This window comes from Macaca nemestrina, chromosome 10, assembly GCF_043159975.1.
Source record: "Macaca nemestrina isolate mMacNem1 chromosome 10, mMacNem.hap1, whole genome shotgun sequence".
In the NCBI taxonomy this organism is placed as follows: domain Eukaryota; kingdom Metazoa; phylum Chordata; class Mammalia; order Primates; family Cercopithecidae; genus Macaca; species Macaca nemestrina.
In genome coordinates this window covers 143851256-143870086 of record NC_092134.1, presented here as the reverse complement: position 1 = coordinate 143870086, position 18831 = coordinate 143851256, and the positions used below count along the sequence as shown (strand labels likewise).

The 18831-nt window shown below is 41.1% G+C and overlaps 1 protein-coding gene across 3 annotated transcripts in view; it reads left to right on the top strand.

Moving 5' to 3' along the window:
- The window catches only part of LOC105490582 (zinc finger protein 10), a 32554-nt gene extending 15116 nt beyond the window's left edge, over positions 1-17438 (top strand). For all 3 annotated transcript variants that reach the window (XM_011756369.3, XM_071072439.1, XM_011756370.2), the window contains exons 2-5: positions 278-369; positions 8210-8336; positions 9004-9099; positions 12953-17438. In XM_011756369.3, coding sequence (XP_011754671.2) covers positions 337-369; positions 8210-8336; positions 9004-9099; positions 12953-14418 — 1722 coding nt within the window. In that variant the 5' untranslated portion in view covers positions 278-336 and the 3' untranslated portion in view covers positions 14419-17438. The remainder of the gene's footprint in view (positions 1-277; positions 370-8209; positions 8337-9003; positions 9100-12952) is intronic.
- The last annotated feature ends 1393 nt before the right edge of the window (positions 17439-18831 follow it).

Sequence of the window (18831 nt, the reverse complement as noted above, 5' to 3'; positions counted from 1 at the left end):
GATCCGGCCACTGCACTCCAGCCTGGACGGCAGAGCGAGACTCCGTCTCAAAAAAAAAAAAAAAGGGGGGGGGGTAAAAATGCAATTTATGTAGCTCTTCTCTTCCTAATCTTAGGGAGCTTCGGGCACTGTAGATTTGCTTATAGAATGTCTCTGATGTTCCTCTGTATAGTGGGTGTTTGTGTCATACCCAGCTGGTATGAGGAAGTTTAGGCTGTCAATTTAGGGAGCCTCCCGGTCATAGCAAACTTAACTTATGTTTCTTTCTTTTTCCTAGCTTTGTCTTCTTAGCACTCTGCTATCACTCAAGGAAGTATCATCAAGAACAAGGAGGACATGCATGCTAAGTCACTAACTGCCTGGTCCCAGGTAAGCTGTGCTTTCTCCGCAGTTTCCAACTGGGAATTCCTTTTTGTTTTAGTCCCTTTGCCAGAGAACTTCAGAAATTATATCTTCTCCAGCAGACTAGGATTAGGCTTTTGTTTACTTTATTTGTAGTTGCAGTTTTATTTCCTTTTAATACAAAAGAAACACAACGCAAGTTTAACAGTAACATTGGTGGGAATCAAGTGAGGTGACATCAGACTTCTTCCCAAAAAGAAGAGAGAACTGGGAATGTTGATGTCTCTCTGTGGTTTCTCTCAGGCCTGACTGTCCTGGGTGTGGTGCTTACTGTGTTAATTCCTCCGTGGGGAACCCATTTGGAGGAACTCAGGGACAAGTTACATAGTTATCAAAGGATAACTGCAAACAAGGTGCAAAGAACTCTGAGGAGAACAGAACCTCAGTGAGCAGTGTGGCCTGGCGACATCCAGGCTGAGAGACTGGTTCTGGTGCCTATTCAGCTTCTTCCTCTGGAGGGTCCTTCATGCAGACCTTGACAGGTAATCTGGGGAAGGAAGGTGAGACTGGAGCCGAGGTTCCCTGGCCTGTCTGGAGGGCTCAGCCCCACATTGGAGTGCTCTGGGCAGGTGTTTGGCATATGCATTTAACATGAGGATATTTAAATAGTTTAAAGGTTCAGAAGAAAACTTGCTGAAATGACATGTATGCCAACACATTAAGGATGACTTGTGATTGCCCAAAGAAATATGAGAGAGCTGCGTTTGTGAAGGCCCAGACTTTTGAGAGAGCATGGCCTGTTTGAAGAGGTAAAAGCAGTTTAGTGCAGCCCAAACACAGAACCAAGAGGGGAATATGGGCAGTGTGGGCCTTCCAGGCCTGTTTGGCACTGACTGCAACACAGATATGTTTGCATGGGGCTAATGAGACTCCTCACAGAAGGATACACAGTGATAACAAGGCCAAGAAGAACTGAAACAAATACCCAAGAGATAACTGATGAGGCTGGTTGAGCTGATGAGCTTGTGAAGGAGGCTGAGCCAGAGTCTTCTGCGAGTTAAAATGAAAACCAATGTGTACAGTATAGGGAAAGATGGTTTTGCAGGAATGAGAACATGACTCAACTGTAACATGCTGCTCTATTGACTAAAAGGTGAGTTAGGAAGAAGACATCACTGTGGGCTTTGGTCTTTCCCTCTCTTCTGTTATTATAGAAATTTTCAAATATATACAAAATAAAAATAGAATAGTAGTAGAAAATATGACAGAATGGAATGAGATGAGTGTTATATTTAAAATGGACTGGAGGCTAAGGCTAATACAAGAAAAAGATCAGCAATTTGTGCTGATCAAAAATTCAAAAACAGGTATTTGCAAACAGTTATTCTTTTTTTTTTTTTTTGAGACAGAGTCTTGCTCTGTCACCCAGGCTGGAGTCCAGTGGTGCGATCTCAGCTCACTGCAACCTCCACCTCCCAGGTTCAAGTGATTCTCCTGCCTCAGCCTCCCAAGTAGCTGGGACTGCAGGCATGTACACCATGCCTGGCTAATTTTTTGTATTTTTAGTAGACAGGGTTTCACTGTGTTAGCCAATCTCAATCTCCTGAACTCAGGTGATCCGCCTGTCTTGGCCTCCCAAAGCTCTGGGATTAAAGGTGTGAGCTACCCCACCTGGCCAAACAGTTATTCATTTACAATTGAAATAAAGGCATTTAAAAAACAATAAACAACACAATTCAGGATAATGCTTACTTCTAGCAAAGAACAAGAAGCACACGAGATTTAAAAAGTATTAGGAGGAATGAAAGCATACTTAGTCTATATACCTTCTTGGCATGTCTGCATATGCTGGACTGCAGCGGATGGCACTTCTCATCTCTGTCTTCTTTAACACTGTATTGCACTGTGTGTTAGTGTGTATAATACTATGAGACAGATGGTATTTTACAGCTAAGAGAACTGACTCGTGGTGAGGTTAAATAAACAAACATCATCCAATCCAAAATTTAAAGTGTGCAGACCAGGTGAGGTGGCTCATACGTGTAATTCCAGCACTTTGGGAGGCCGAGGTGCGCAGATCACCCGAAGTCAGGAGTTTGAGACCAGCACAGCCAACATGGTAAAACCCTGTCTTTACTAAAAAATACAAAAATAAGCCAGGCGTGTGGTGGCGTAGTCCCAGCTACTCAGGAGGCTGAGGCAGGAGAATTGCTTGAACCCGGGAGGCGGAGGTTGCAGTGAGCCGAAATCATGCCACTGCACTCCAGCCCAGACGTTAGAGCAAAACTCTGTCCCCTGCGCTGCTCCCCGCCAAAAAAAAAAAAATTTAAGATGTACAGATTTGACCACGGATTCGCCTGATTTCAAATCCAGTTATTAACTAACATCTCATGCACCTTTCCTTTTAGTAGTGTCACCATGACGTGCTTTGTCTCTGTGTTTACAGTAAAAGTGCAGTGTATTTCTTATGGGAATGCTAAAACCACCAGACCAGAAATCAGATAGCCACTTAAGTTAAAACTGGGCAGGCTTCTTTGAAACCATGAACAGCAATGAATGAGTCAAGGACTAGCGGAAAGTAGCAGGCACACTTAACTTCAGTAATATGAGAATGAGGTGGGAGCAGAGTGTCATCACCATTAGGCCTGAAGGGATGAGAACAGGGACAGGTTCTGGAAACCAGATTTGTGGTTCACAGAGGCTGTTCCCATCTGTCAAGGGAATGTACCTCCATCACGTCACCACCACTGCACTGGGGCAGCTTGCCATATCCAACTGGTGATCTCCAATGGTGAAATAGAAAGGCAGAGGGCAAGAGAAATCTTTGGTATAATCCACACAGCTCGCCCTCCCTGGGAACAGAGTAGGGTGGAGAGGAAACCTGGAGGGAAGGAGAGAAGATATCCAGCATACAGATCTCATAGAACATTCCATTTTAAATATTTTTATTTATGTTTCAGTTTACATACAGTAACGTTTTCCCCTTTGGATTTACAGTTCTGTGATTTTTGACAAACGTATATAGTTGTATAGCTACCACTTCATTCAAGATACAGAGCAGGCCGGGCACAGTGGCTCATGCCTGTAATCCCAACACTTCAGGAGGCTGAGGCGGAGGGTGGATCACCTGAGGTCAGGAGTTCAAGACCAGCCTGGCCAACATGGTGAAACCCCGTCTCTACTAAAAATACAAAAATTAGCTGGGCGTGGTGGCCGGCACCTATAAACCCAGCTACCTGGGAGGCTGAGGCAGCAGAATTGCTTGAACCCGGGGAATGGAGGTTGCAATGAGCCAAGATTACACCATTGCACTCCAGCCTGGGTGAAAGAGTGAAACTCCATCTCAAAAAAAACAAAACAAACAACAAAAAAACCCACCAAGTTACAGGGCAAACCCATGATCCTAGAATTCCCTATGTGCAACCCCTTTGTATATAGTCCATGCTTACTCCCCCTCCAGCCCCTTGACCACTGATCTATTGATTTTTACCTTTTCCAGAATGTCGTATAAATGGGATCACGTAGCACGTAGCCTCTAGCTCCTTTCATAAAGCATAATGTGTCAGAGGTTCATCTGTTGTTGCATGAGTCAGTAGGATATTCCTTTTTATTGCTGAGTAGATTTGCATTGTGTGGCTGTACGACGCTTTGTTTATGCATTTCGTGTTAAGGGACATTTGAGTTTCTTCCAGTTTTTGCCAATTTTAGATAAAGCCCTTTCTCAGGTTTATGCATTTGCATACAGGTTTTTGTGTGGACATAAATTTTCACACTCAGGTATTTAGCCAAGAGAATGATAGGTGTGTGCCAAGAGTATACATTTAACTTTATGAAAAATATGCAAATTTTCCAAAGTGGTTGTAGCATTTTCGCATTCTCACAGTGATGTGTGAGAGTGGCAGTTATTCTGCATCCTCACCAGCACTTGGTATCACACACTTTAAAAGTTTACCCTTTCTAATAAGTGTCTTTACGGTATCTCACTGTCGTTTTAACTTTCATTTCCCTAATAAGTAATGACACTAAGCATCATGTGCTTTTTTTTTTTTTTTTTTTTTGAGACGGAGTCTTGCTCTGTCACCCAGGCTGGAGTGCAGTGGCCAGATCTCAGCTCACTGCAAACTCCGCCTCCCGGGTTTATGCCATTCTCCTGCCTCACCCTCCCGAGTAGCTGGGACTACAGGCGCCTGCCACCTCTCCCGGCTAGTTTTTTTTGTATTTTTTAGTAGAGACGGAGTTTCACTGTGTTAGCCAGGATGGTCTCGATCTCCTGACCTTGTGATCCGCCCGCCTTGGCCTCCCAAAGTGCTGGGATTACAGGCTTGAGCCACCGCGCCCGGCTCATGTGCTTATTTGTTACCAACTACCTATATTCTTCTTTGGTGAAATGTTTATTTTAGTCTTTTGCTCAGTTTTCAAACTAGTCTGTTTTCTTACTGAGTTGTTGTTTTTTTTTTTGAGATGGAGTCTTGCTCTGTAGCCCAGGCTGGAGTAGAGTACAGTGGCACGATCTCAGCTCACTGCAACCTCTGCCTCTCGGGTTCGAGCAATTCTTCTGCCTCAGCCTGCCGAGTAGCTGGGACTGCGGGCGCTCGCCACCACACCTGGCTAATTTTTTTCTTTTTTTTTTGTATTTTAGTAGAGACGGGGTTTCACTGTGTCGCCCAGGCTGGTCTCGAACTCCTGAACTCGGGCCATCCCGAGGCCTGTCTCGGACTCCCAAAGTGCTGGGATTACAGACATGAACCACTGTGCCCAGCCTCTTAATTGAGTTTTGAGGGTTCTCTGTACCTTACACGTACAAGTTCTTTGTCAGATAATGTGATTTGCAAATATTATTTCCTGGTCTCTGGCTTGTCTTTTCCTTCTCTTAGCAATGTCTTTTGAAGAGAAAAAACATTTTTAGTTTTGGTGAAGCGCTCACTTTGTCAATTTTCAATTTGTTCTTTTTTTTTTTTTTTTTTTTTTTGAGACAGAGTCTCATTCTCTTGCCTAGGCTGGAGTGCAGTGGCGCAATCTCAGCTCACTGCAACCTCTGCCTTCAGGGTTCAAGCGATTCTCATGCCTCAGCCTCCCAAGTAACTGGGATTACTTGCATGCACCACCATGCCCAGCTAATTTTTGTATATTTAGTAGAGATGGTGTTTCACCATGTTAGCCAGGCTAGTTTTGAACTCCCGACCTTAGGTGATCCTCCTGCCTCGGCCTCCCAGAGTGCTGGGATTACAGGCGTGAGCCACCATGCCTGGCCTATCAATTTGTTCTTTTATGGATCATGCTGTTGGTATTACTGCTAAGAACCCTCTGAAGAACTCAAAATGACAAATGTTTTTTTCCTATGTTTTCTTATAGAAATTTTATAAATTTATGTGTTACATTTTGATCTATTTAGGATTTGAAATTTTTTTGCAGATTGACACATCAGTATGTAATATCCCTCTTTATCTCTGCTAATATTCTTTGTTGTTAATTCTATGTTGTCTGATATTAATACAGCCACTCTAACTTTTGTATGATTAGTGTTTTCCATAATATATCTGTTTCTGTCCTTTTACTTGTAACCTCTCTAGGTTGTATTCAATATTTTGTTGTTTTTTTTTTTTTTTTTTTGAGACAGAGTTTCACTCTCGTTCCCCAGGCTGGAGTGCAGTGGCGGTATCTCAGCTCACTGCAACCTCCACCTCCTGTGTTCAAGCAATTCTCCTGCCTCAGCCTCCCAAGTAGCTGGGATTACAGGCATGTGCCACCACACCCAGCTAATTTTGTATTTTTAGTAGAGACAGGGTTTCTCCACATTGGTCAGGCTGGTCTCGAACCCATGACCTTAGGTGATCCGCCCGCCTTGGCCTCCCAAAGTTCTGGGATTACAGGTGTGAGCCACAGCGCCCGGCCCAATGTTTTTTTTTTAGGTAGCAGATAGTCGAGGCTTGTGGTTTTTTTGTTTGTTTGTTTGTTTTGAGGCAGGGTCTCATTGTTGCCCAGGCTGGAGTGCAGTGGTGTTATCACAGCTCACTGCAGTCTGGCTCAAACTCCTGGACTCAAGTGATCCTCCCACCTGTCTCCCTAGTACCTGGGACTATAGGCTTGAGCCACCACATCTGGCTACTTTTTAAATTTTTTGTAGACATAGGATCTCCCTGTGTTGTCCAGGCTGGTCTGAAACTCCTGGGCTCAAGGCTTGTAGTTTTTGCTGTTGCCTTTTTTTTTTTTTTTTTTTTTTTTTTGAGACAGGTTCTCACTCTGTTGCACAAGCTAGAGTACAGTGGTGTGATCACAGCCCACTGCAACCTCTGCCTCCTGGGTTCAAGTGATCCTCTCACCTTAGCCTCTCGAGTAGCTGAAACTACAGGCACATGCCACCATGCCTGGCTAATTTTTGTATTTTTTGTACAGACAGGGTTTTGTCATATTGCTAGGCTTGTCTTGAGCTCCTGAACTCAAGTGATCCACCTGCCTCAGCCTTCCAGAGTGCTGGGATTACAAGTGTGAGCCATTGCACCCGGTTGCTTTTTTTTTTTCTTAATACATTTTGGCGACCTGTTTTTTAATTGTTATGTTTAGACCATTTTTGTTTAATGTTATTATTGATACAGTTGAATTTCAGTGTGTTATTTTATTATATGTTCTCTGTATATCTTTTCCCACTTCTTAATTTACTGCCTTTATTTGGATTATTTGAATATATTTTAGTATTTCACTTAATGTCTTGGTTTTTTAGCTTTATATTTTTGTACTTTTTAATGGCTGCTGTAGGAATGAGAATATACATACCTAATCTTTTACAGTCCACTTAGAGTTAATTTTTACCACTTCAAGCAAAATCTAGAAGCCTTACAATGTATAGGTCCCTTTATGTCCCTCCCTTTATGTTAAAGTTGTGTGTGTATTGAGAAACTGCACCAGAAAATATTACAGGTCTTTCAGCTGTTCTATATATTTTTGAAACATTTAAGAGAAGAAAACAAATCTATTATATTTACCCAGATGTCTACTGTTTTTGTTATTTATCTTCCATTTCTGAGATTTCAGGTTTCTCTCTGGTATCATTTCCCTTCTGCCTGAAGAACTTCTTTCAGCACATTTTCTAGAGCACATCTTCTGCCAACAAATTCTGTTAGTTTTAGTTCGTTTGAGAATATCTTTATTTTGCATCAGTTTTGAAAGATATTTTCACTGGATGTAGAAATTCTGGTTTGTCTGTTCTTTCAGCATTTAAAAACAAACAAACATTATTTCACTGTCTTCTGACCTTTATAGTCTTTGATGGGAGACCCTCAGTCACTCAAATAGATTTTTCTCTAGATATAGTCAACACTTATTTTTGATGTGGCTGATAAGGGCCTTGCATCTATCTCCTGTTTCTTTGTCTAATTGTTTTGCTACTGCTAAAATATAATCTTCCAACTCTTCCATTGTTTTTTAGTACCTACCAATGGTCATGAAAAATGTTTTGGATAATTATTTTAGGTTGTAAAATATGGCTAGGGTGGTAAATCTCGTAAGCATTAAGGTGTACTCGAATTAGGTTTTTTATCTTACATAGTGTAAAAGTGGGTTAACTTTTTGGGAGAATAGATGATTCACCCTGCCATAGCTGTTTAAAATTTAATTTAAATAAAAATTCTTATGACAGTTTTTTTTAACCTAAAGCATCATATAAAACTTGTTTTCAGACAGTAGGTACCTAATAGCCATTCCTTTTACGACCTGACCAGAATAAATAGTACTCACTCCTTGAATAAATTGGGGTCCATCCACTTTACCTGCCCCAGTGCTGTCAGCTTAATTTCTTTTCCTGTTAGCAGTCAGGAAAGGGGGATAGTAAAGATACATATCTGGTGCAATGCAAATGTGTTTGATGTTGTAGACACTGGTGACCTTCAAGGATGTATTTGTGGACTTCACCAGGGAGGAGTGGAAGCTGCTGGACACTGCTCAGCAGATCGTGTACAGAAATGTGATGCTGGAGAACTATAAGAACTTGGTTTCCTTGGGTAAGACTAGCTCTGTTTTTGAAGATTGTGGTTCTCCTTTGATCAAAAGGTACGAGACCCTGAAGTATATATCTTTGGAGTACAGGCTTGGCGTTCAGAGACCTCATTTCTTTGAGGCATAGAACAGGGTTTTTTTACTCCAGCTTTTGTGGAAAACTTGTTTTAATGTATTGAAGTTTTAAAAATGCCTCTTTAAAAAATGCCTCTTTTAAAAGTTTTCCGGTTGGGCATGGTGGCTCACGCCTGTAATCCCAGCACTTTGAGAGGCCGAGGTGAGTGGATCACAAGGTCAAGAGATTGAGACCATCCTGACCAACATGGTGAAACCCCGTCTCTACTAAAAATACAAAAATTAGCTGGGCGTGGTCGCGTGTGCCTGTAGTCCCAGCTACTTGGCAGGCTGAGGCAGGAGAATCACTTGAACCTGGGAAGCGGAGGTTGCAGTGAGCCAAGATTGTACCACTGCACTCCAGCCTGGCAACAGAGTGAGACTCCATCTCAAAATAAATAAATAAATAAAATAAAAAAGGTTTTCCTGCCTCTGTCAACTTTAGAGTCCCTGCCAGTCCTGCAGAGGGTTGGGGGGTCAGGTTGAATCTGAGATGTTTCTTTGTGCCTGCCCCAGAGCTCCCCTGACTCTTACCCCGTTGTCTTTCACTGTGAACAGGTTATCAGCTTACTAAGCCAGATGTGATCCTACGGTTGGAGAAGGGAGAAGAGCCCTGGCTGGTGGAGAGAGGGATTCACCAAGAGGCCCATCCTGGTGAGGACCAGACAAGAGTTGTCATAGGCAGTAGCCCAGATGAGCTGTGAGATGCTAGCACTTCTAGAGATAGTGGTAACTGGCCCTCCTCACAGGTCCTTCTTCATGGGAAGATTGAGTTTATCTGGCCCCTATTTCCCCACTGCCAATCTTTATATTCCATTTGCATTGAGAGGCAAAGGTTTCTCCATCTGTTGACGTGCTTGGTTTCAGCGCTGCACATGTCGCTCTCCTGATCATTACCGTTATTACCACTAACCTATCTTCTTGTGCTCTTGTTTGTCATAGAATCACTTCTTGCATTTTTGCCTCTCTTTCTTTCATGTGACCCCTTCCCACAACTCAGTTATCTGTGCAAGCTCTGGAGTAGGACTCTTACACCTTTTCTGAGAGTTTGTTTTCTGTCAGGTAGAAAACTGCTGCAGAAAGCTCATAATTCCTGTTGCCTCAACTCTCCTTCCTTTCCAAAATGGCTGCTCACAGAAACACCGGTTTTTCTTACTGTACTTTAGATCTTTTATTTTTTTTTGAGGTGGAGTTTCTCTCAGTCTCCCAGACTAGAGTGCAGTGGCGTGATCTCAGCTTACTGCAACCTCCGCCTCCCAGGTTCAAGTGATTCTCCCGCCTCAGCCTCCCAAGTAGCTGGGATTACAGGCATGCACCACCATGCCCAGCTAGTTTTTATGTTTTTAGTAGAGATGGGGTTTCACCGTGTTGGCCAGGCTGGTCTCGAACTCCTGACCTCAAGTGATCCGCCCACCTCGGCTTTCCAAAGTGCTGGGATTACAGGCGTGAGCTACCATGCCCAGCCTCTATCTAGTTCTGTATTTAATGTTTTAAAAATCTATTTCTAGGCATTTCCCTGCATCTCAGACTTTGAGTGTGATGTAAATTAAATCTAAGTCTTACTTGTCCTGTAATTTAGCCTCAAGTTCTTTTCCATGAAGCCTTTTATGATTCCTCGTTAAGTACTGGCCTCTTCCTCTTCTGAACTTCCACTTAGTTTAAATCTCTACTTTAAAATATTATCATAAGCTCTTTTTTACTTTTTAGTATTTGCCTTGTAGCTGATTGTATCAAAATGCTGTCTCAAAGCAAGTCTTTCAACTGCCTTGGGACCATGGAAGGAAATATTGTTATATTTTCTTTATTACTTACCTTCTTTCTTTCTTTTCTATTTGTTCATCTAGTAAGCTTTCCTGAATGTCTATTGACAAGTATCCAAAAATAACAATTATTAACTGGATCCAGCAGTTTATATTTTTATTGAGAGAAGGCGGGCAGATTACGAGGTCAGGAGATTGAGACCATCCTGGCTAACACTGTGAACCCCGTCTCTGCTAAATGTACAAAAAAAATTAGCTGGGCGTAGTGACGGGCACCTGTAGTGCCAGCTACTCGGGAGGCAGAGGCAGGAGAATGGCGTGAACCCAGGAGGCGGAGCTTGCAGTGAACTGAGATCGCGCCACTGCACTCCAGCCTGGGCGACAGAGAGAGACTCCACCTCAAAAAGAAAAAAAAAAAAAAGAAATACTCAGACTTCTTCATGGGCTTAAATGCATGGAGTTTTACAGAATCTACAAGGCTGTGAAATTCATTATCAAAACAAAAAATATAATGTGTGATAATTTTAAAAAATCAGATGATTAGTTGATTAATGGGTCCAATAAACTTCAACAATAACTTACTGGCATGGCTATGTTACATAATATGTGGAAGATTTTAGGATATTAATAAAGCACCTCATTCTTATGATCAAACTCTCCACTCAGAATTGTCCTCCATTAGTGCTCAGCACCCCGCTTATACATATTCTTCATAAAATCTTCCAGTTGGCATTTGTAGTTTGAAAAACTTCTCCATAAGATTTTATGATGTTCTGGATTGGGGAAGGAGGGGGAAAGGGTGGTGTATTTCCTATTAAAAATCATCAGGATGGGAAAGAAACTAGGAACTAACAAAGTGCCAAGTGACAGTGAGGACTGCTGGGGGTGGGATTGTATAAGGAAGTCATTTAGGGACCAGGCCTGGCAGAGGGATCATTTACCAGGTGTATTAGTTTCCTGGGGCTGCGGTAGCAAAGAACCAGAAGTTAGGTGGCTCAGAACAACCAAAATGTATCATGTCACAGCTGGAGGCTGTAAGTCTAAAATGAAGATGTCAGTGGGGCTCTGTTACGCTTCTAGGAGAGTGTCTTTCCTTATCTCTTCCAGGTTCTGCTAGCCCCAGGTATTCCTTGGCTTGCGGATATATCATTCCAGTCTTGGTCTCCATATTCACATGGTCTCTTCCCCTGTGTCTCTGTGTCTCTTTTAATGAGGACCACCATCATATTGGATTAGGGGCCCATCCTATTTCTGGTACTACCTCGTAACTTACTACATCTGGAAAGACTGTATTTCCAAATATGGTCGTATTCTGAGAATCTGAGGATTAAAACTTCAACATACCTTTTTGGGGGGGATACAGTTTAACCCATAATACTAAGTAAGAGTGGAATGTCACCCTATCATGTAAGATGAAGTGGTATTATCAATGTCACCCCATTCATGTAAGATGAAGTGGTATTATCAGTGTATTTTTTAGGTTTGGGATTATACATTTTACCTGAAAGACACTGAGAAACAGATAAAGCTCTTATTCAAGGGAAATAATTTGCTGTAATATACACAGGTAGTAGATGGCAGAAATTCTAAGAGAGTATGGGTCAGGCCTCAGATTCTAAGTTCACATCTTGTGGTAGCAGTCCTATCGGTTGTTAAGTCCTTATGTTTCAGAACAAAGAAATCAAAACAGAAAATGAGAAGAATGATAATGATTATTGTAAATCTTACTGCTTTGACCATAAATGTGCCAGAGACTGTAATAGGCTCATGCTTTATATAATATGATCATCTGAAATAGCAGATACTGTCATCCTTAAATTACAGATAAGCAAAATGAATTCTTAAAAGTTTAGCAACTTGTCTAAATTCACCACTAGTAATAGTATAAAACTTAGATTAGAACTTGTATCTTGGTAACTTTTGTGCAGTTACTCTTCCACCTTGTCATGCAGCTGCTCTGACAGGTCTGTTGTGTCCGTCATCTGGGTGTTATTCTGTAGTGCTGCTGTGATTTGGATAAAAAGCATTGCCTGATGTATGTCTGTATGCATGGTTTAAGAATACTAAATGGGGCCAGATGCAGTGGCTCACGCCTTTAATCCCAGCACTTTGGGAGGCCAAGGTGGGTGGATCACCTGAAGTCAGGAGTTCAAGACTAGCCTGGCCAACATGGTGAAACCCTGTCTCTACTAAAAAGATAAAAAATTAGCCAGGCATGGTGGCAGGCACCTGTAATCCCAGCTACTTGGGAGGCTGAGGCAGGAGAATCATTTGAACCTGGGAGGCGGAGGTTGCATTGAGCCGAGATCGCGCCATTGCACTCCAGCCTGGACAAAAAGAGCGAAACTGTGTCTCAAAAAGAATACTAAATTGATAGTAATGTGAAGAATGTGTGTCAGGGGAAAGTCCTGACAACAAGTAGACAGGTGAGGAACTTGCATTGTTAACATCTGGATTAGGAAATGGAAGTGCAGTCCTTTTTATGTAATTTCCCTTATTTCTACCCTCACCATTGATATCCTGAGTCCTGTGGCTTCTCCTTACTCCTTTTGCCCCTTTTGAGTACTGTATACCCCAATGCATTTACTGTTTACTGCTCCATTCTTCCTTTTCTCATTCTCTATCAAAGTTACAAAGCCATATTTGAAAGCAACTGTGTACATCTTGCATACTTTGTCTCCATATACTTCCTACCATTCTCACTTTAATACTGTCTTTAGTTACATGAAGATTTTCATTTCTTTCAGATTCAGAGACTGCATTTGAACTCAAATCATCAGTTTCCAGCAGGAGCATTTTTAAAGATAAGCAATCCTGTGACATTAAAATGGAAGGAATGGCAAGGAATGATCTCTGGTATTTGTCATTAGAAGAAGTCTGGAAATGTAAAGACCAGTTAGACAAGTATCAGGAAAACCCAGAGAGACATTTGAGGCAAGTGGCATTCACCCAAAAGAAAGTACTTACTCAGAAGAGAGTCTCTGAAAGTGGTAAATATGGGGGAAACTGTCTTCTTCCTGCTCAGCTGGTACTGAGAGAGTATTTCCATAAACGTGACTCACATACTAAAAGTTTAAAACATGATTTAGTTCTTAATGGTCATCAGGAAAGCTGTGCAAGTAACAGTAATGAATGTAGTCAAACCTTCTGTCAAAACATTCACCTTATTCAGTTTGCAAGAACTCACACAGGTGATAAATCCTACAAATGCCCTGATAATGATAACTCTCTTACTCATGATTCATCTCTTGGTATATCAAAGGGCATACATAGAGAGAAACCCTATGAATGTAAGGAATGTGGAAAATTCTTCAGCTGGCGCTCTAATCTTACTAGGCATCAGCTTATTCATACTGGAGAAAAACCCTATGAGTGTAAAGAATGTGGAAAATCTTTCAGCCGGAGTTCTCACCTCATTGGACATCAAAAGACCCATACTGGTGAGGAACCCTATGAATGTAAAGAATGTGGTAAATCTTTCAGCTGGTTCTCTCACCTTGTTACCCATCAGAGAACTCATACAGGAGACAAACTGTACACGTGTAATCAGTGTGGGAAATCTTTTGTTCATAGCTCTAGGCTTATTAGACATCAGAGGACACATACTGGAGAGAAACCCTATGAATGTCCTGAATGTGGGAAATCTTTCAGACAGAGCACACATCTCATTCTGCATCAGAGAACCCATGTTAGAGTGAGACCCTATGAATGCAATGAATGTGGAAAGTCTTATAGCCAGAGATCTCACCTTGTTGTGCATCATAGAATTCACACTGGACTAAAACCTTTTGAGTGTAAGGATTGTGGAAAATGTTTTAGTCGAAGCTCTCACCTTTATTCACATCAAAGAACCCACACTGGAGAGAAACCATATGAGTGTCATGATTGTGGAAAATCTTTCAGCCAGAGTTCTGCCCTTATTGTGCATCAGAGGATACACACTGGAGAGAAACCATATGAATGCTGTCAGTGTGGGAAGGCCTTCATCCGGAAGAATGACCTCATTAAGCATCAGAGAATTCATATTGGAGAAGAGACCTATAAATGTAATCAGTGTGGCATTATCTTCAGCCAGAACTCTCCATTTATAGTTCATCAAATAGCTCACACTGGAGAGCAGTTCTTAACTTGCAATCAGTGTGGGACAGTGCTTGTTAATACCTCTAACCTTATTGGATACCAGGCAAATCATATGAGGGAAAATGCTTACTAATAAATACGGGAATTTTTCACAAAGAGCAATAACTTTATTTTGCATTGGAGAACTCCTGGATATATGCTGTACAAATTGAATCTATGTGGAAATGCTTTCAGTCTTGTTACTATCATTTTGCACATTACAGAATTGGTCCTGGAAGGGAAAGAAACCACAGATTTTATTTCAGTACACAAATCCATCAGATTTTCTTCTTTTCATGAATTCCTACAGAAGTAATTGGCCTGGGAGCATTCTTGACCAAGTCTTAAATGCTAGAATCTGAGAAGGAATTATTAAATAGGTGAGTTGTTGAGCAAGAACCCCTTCATTTGAAAAGAAATGAGTATGCTACTGTAGGGAGAGTTGTTGCTGAGAATTAAGAAATGATACAGTTAATGCAACAAAAGATGGAAAATAATATTTCAGTCAATATGTCATTGTTTACTTGACTTTGTCTCTCTTCTGGGACATTTAGTAGTGTTTGGTATGTTTTCTGTGTCTGGTAGAAACCGTATTTTGGTTAACAGCAAGGAAAATGCTTATAATGTAGTACAATTAAAAACAACACATCTCCACTACCAGTACTAACCCATTTTTAAGTATATTTGCATGTGGGCAAGAATTGAAAGTATATAGATAATTGAACAGAATTGATTTGTTAGATAATGGGACTTTGAGTTTTATAGTCTGTTTAATGTTGCTGTAATAATTAAAGAAACTTTTAAATATTGTAAGAAGATATCTAGTTTCTGTATTCTACCATCAAAGAAGCTTTTGAGTACCACCTGTTAATGAGCTTTCCTATTCTAAATTGTTTTGGGTCACAGAGTTCCACTTTTTCCACTCTTTTTAGCATTGCAAAAGCTCCTGATAATTTAAAAACATAGTAATTCTCTGGATGTTAGGACTTAGGGGAACACTGGGCATTTGGACATATCAGGGAGGGATCCCAATTTTATTGGGAACAAGTATTTAAACAATATTTAGAGCAAGTGTCCTCGTGTGATAAACAGAGCACGGCCTAAAGATGCCCTCCATCTCAAGGTAGTCTTTTATCTTTATAAAGAAAGATTAAGAGCATAGACTTGAGCTAGACTACCCAGGTTGAAACCCCACTAGCTGGGTGATCTTGAACACGCTGCTTAGCTTCTCTGTGCCAAACTTATTGATATCCTCCTCTGTAAATTAGTGATAATAATAGTACTTACCTGGTAGGATTATGGTGAGTATTAAATGAGTAAACAGAAACAGCTTAGAATAGTGCCTGACATATATTATGTTCTCTGTAGTTACTGGCTGTGATTATTAATATTATTGCCCCACCCTAATGTCTGTTGTTTAATTGAAATCTGCTTGTGTCCTTATAAAAATTTACTGAGTTCTCACTTCCCTTACAGTCATACATGGTTTTTCCCTTTTGCCTAAATCAGAACTCCACAACCTGGGAAAATCACTGCCAAATAGTTGATGTAGGTTTCATTCCTGAGGATCAATAAACAACTTGTAATGTTGTATACACATTTATTCTGTTTGCACAAAGGTTTTCCATTCTAGGGAGAGGATCACAGTCTTCAGATTCTCTGGTAAGTTAGTAACCCACAAAAGATTCAGGAAGACGATCTCTTTTAATTTTCTGTTTCATTCTATAAATCAATCTGTTGTGTATAGGGACTGACCATGCATGATTCTGCATTTCCTAGCAGAAATATTAGATGCTTAATGATTGATTGTTGAATGATAGATGAAGTATTGCTGAAGCCAACCAGAGATCTTGATCTCTCTCTGAGGAAAAACCTAGAAATGATGGTTAGAATCAGGAGACTTGAGAACTACAAGGAACATAACAGCCTCTAGCTCATACTTGTCATTGAGATCAAGTGAGTTGGCCCAGGTCTCACATTTTCAATGAAGTCAGACTCAGAACTAGGTCCTGGGTTCCATGTTTCCTGCTGCTCTTCTCACTGTGTACATACCGTGCCAACATATAACATGCCTATCAGAAATGGTTTTCATTAAGGGAGAATAGTCACTTAACTGGGACTTTCAACATTTCTAATAACCTGTGGCTCAATTTCCTCAACTGTATAATGAGGATACTACTAGTATCTACCTCAAAGTGTTGTCATGTGGATTGAGATGATATGTATGAATCACATAAAAGAGTGCCTGGCACTTAGGTGCTATTAATAATATTACTATTGTTAACACCTTAAGGATTTAACTTGTAATGGAGACAGAAATATGTATGAGGATCACTGAAATATTTATGACTGCATAATTCGCAAAATGAAAAAATGTACACTAGCATAATATCTGTGGCATAACTGTGTAATAGAATATTATGCAGGCATTAAAATATGTACACAGAAAGTTTGGTAACAGGAAAAATGCTATTGTGTGTTACAACAAAAGCATGATAAATACTTGTTAATATGGAATAAGCTCAAATATGTCAAAATAAATGTATTGTAAAAAATGAATGTTGCCCGAAACTAAGGAAATTTGTCAAAATATTAATAGTAGCCTATATATTGGGAAAATTGGTGTTTCCTTTTCTATTTTTACACTTTTCAGTTCTTTCCAAAGCCTCCTGAAATAATGTATCTTAGTTTTAAAATTAGGAAAATAATCTCCTCAGTGATGGAATTTCTTTTTTCTTCAAAAGCTCATACCAAGGTCTGGTGTGTTGGCTCATGCTTATAATCCCAACAACTTGGGAGGCTGAGGGAGGAGGATTTATTGAGTTCAAGACCAGCCTGGGCAACATAGCGAGACCCTGTCTCTACAGAAAGTTTAAAAATTAGGTGTGGTGGTGCATACCTATAGTCCTAGCTACTTAAGAGGCTCTGAGGCAGGAGGATCACTTGAGACCAGAGTTTGAGGTTGCAGTGAGTTATGATCACAGCACTGCACTCCAGCCTGGGCAACAGGGTGAGACCCTGTCTCCAAAAAAGGGGTGTGAGGGCTCAAACGTGTAACTAGAGGCTGGGCACCGTGGCTCACGCCCATAATCGCAGCACTTTGGGAGGCTGAGGCGGGTGGATCACCTGAGGTTGGGTGTTCGAGACCAGCCTGGCCAACATGGTGAAACCCCATCTCTGCTAAAAATACAAAAATTAGCTGGGCATGGTGATGCACGTCTGTAATCCCAGCTACTTGGGAGGCTCAGGCAGGAGAATCGCTTGAACCAGGGAGGCGGAGATTGCAGTGAGCTGAGATCACACCACTGCACTCCAGCCTGGGTGACAGAGTGAGACTTCTTTTTCCGTTTAAAAAAACAAAAAAACAACTAGAACCTTAATAAAGGAATTTAGCAAGGTCATAGGATATGAGGTTACAAAAATCAATTTTATTTCTATATACTAGCAGTGACCAATTAGGAAATGAAATTGGAAATACAGTTCCATTTATAATGATAGAAAAAAGTTAGGTTTTGAAGGAAAGGTGAGGGTTAAAGAGAGAGTTAGTGGCTCAACAGAAACACAGGTTTATTGCCAGCAAAAACCTGCAGAGAGGGGACCAGCTTAGTGTCGGAGCCCACTGCTGCTTTCAGGCTAGGGTAATTATAGGTCTGGGTGGAAGGGGTCTGGGTGGTATGGCTTGCTGCCCGGCAGGATTTGATAAAGGTGTTTGTGTAGTCAGGTGGTTAGATAGAATGTTTCTCATGGCCCAAGACCCTGTAGAATGTTTCACCTTGACCAGGGTCTGTGAAATGATTGGGAATTTATAAAATGATGCAGCTTTGACTAACAGTGACCAATTAGGAAATGAAATTAGAAATAGAATTCCATTTACAATGATGGAAAAAATGTGAAATACTTAGGCAAATTTAATGAAACATGAAAGACCCGCACAGTGAGAAGTATAAAACATTGCTGGAAGAAGTTAAGGAACATATTATAACAATAAATAACACAAAAGAAATGGAGAAATATACCTTGGTCAAGGATGGGAAAACTCAGTATTGTTAAGATGGCAGTCCTCCCGAAATTAATCTTTTTTTAAATTATTTTTGAGATGGAGTCTCACTCTGTTGCTCAGGCTGGAGTGCAGTGGGGCAATCTCTGCTCACTGCAAGCTCTGCCTCCTGGGTTCACGCCATTCACCTGCCTCAGCCTCCCAAGTAGCTGGGAGTACAGGCGCCCGCCACCTCGCCCGGCTAATTTTTTTTGTATTTTAGTAGAGACGGGGTTTCACCGTGTTAGCCAGGATGGTCTCGATCTCCTGACCTCGTGATCCGCCCGTCTCAGCCTCCCAAAGTGCTGGGATTACAGGCTTGAGCCACCGCGCCCGGCCAAAAGTGACTTTTTCACCAGATGTGTATATATCAATGTTGAGAACACAAGAAACATGAAAAAAGAAAAAAAAACTGAGGAAAAAATGACACCTCCAAAGGAACACAGTAACTCTGCAGCAAACAAGGTTGCT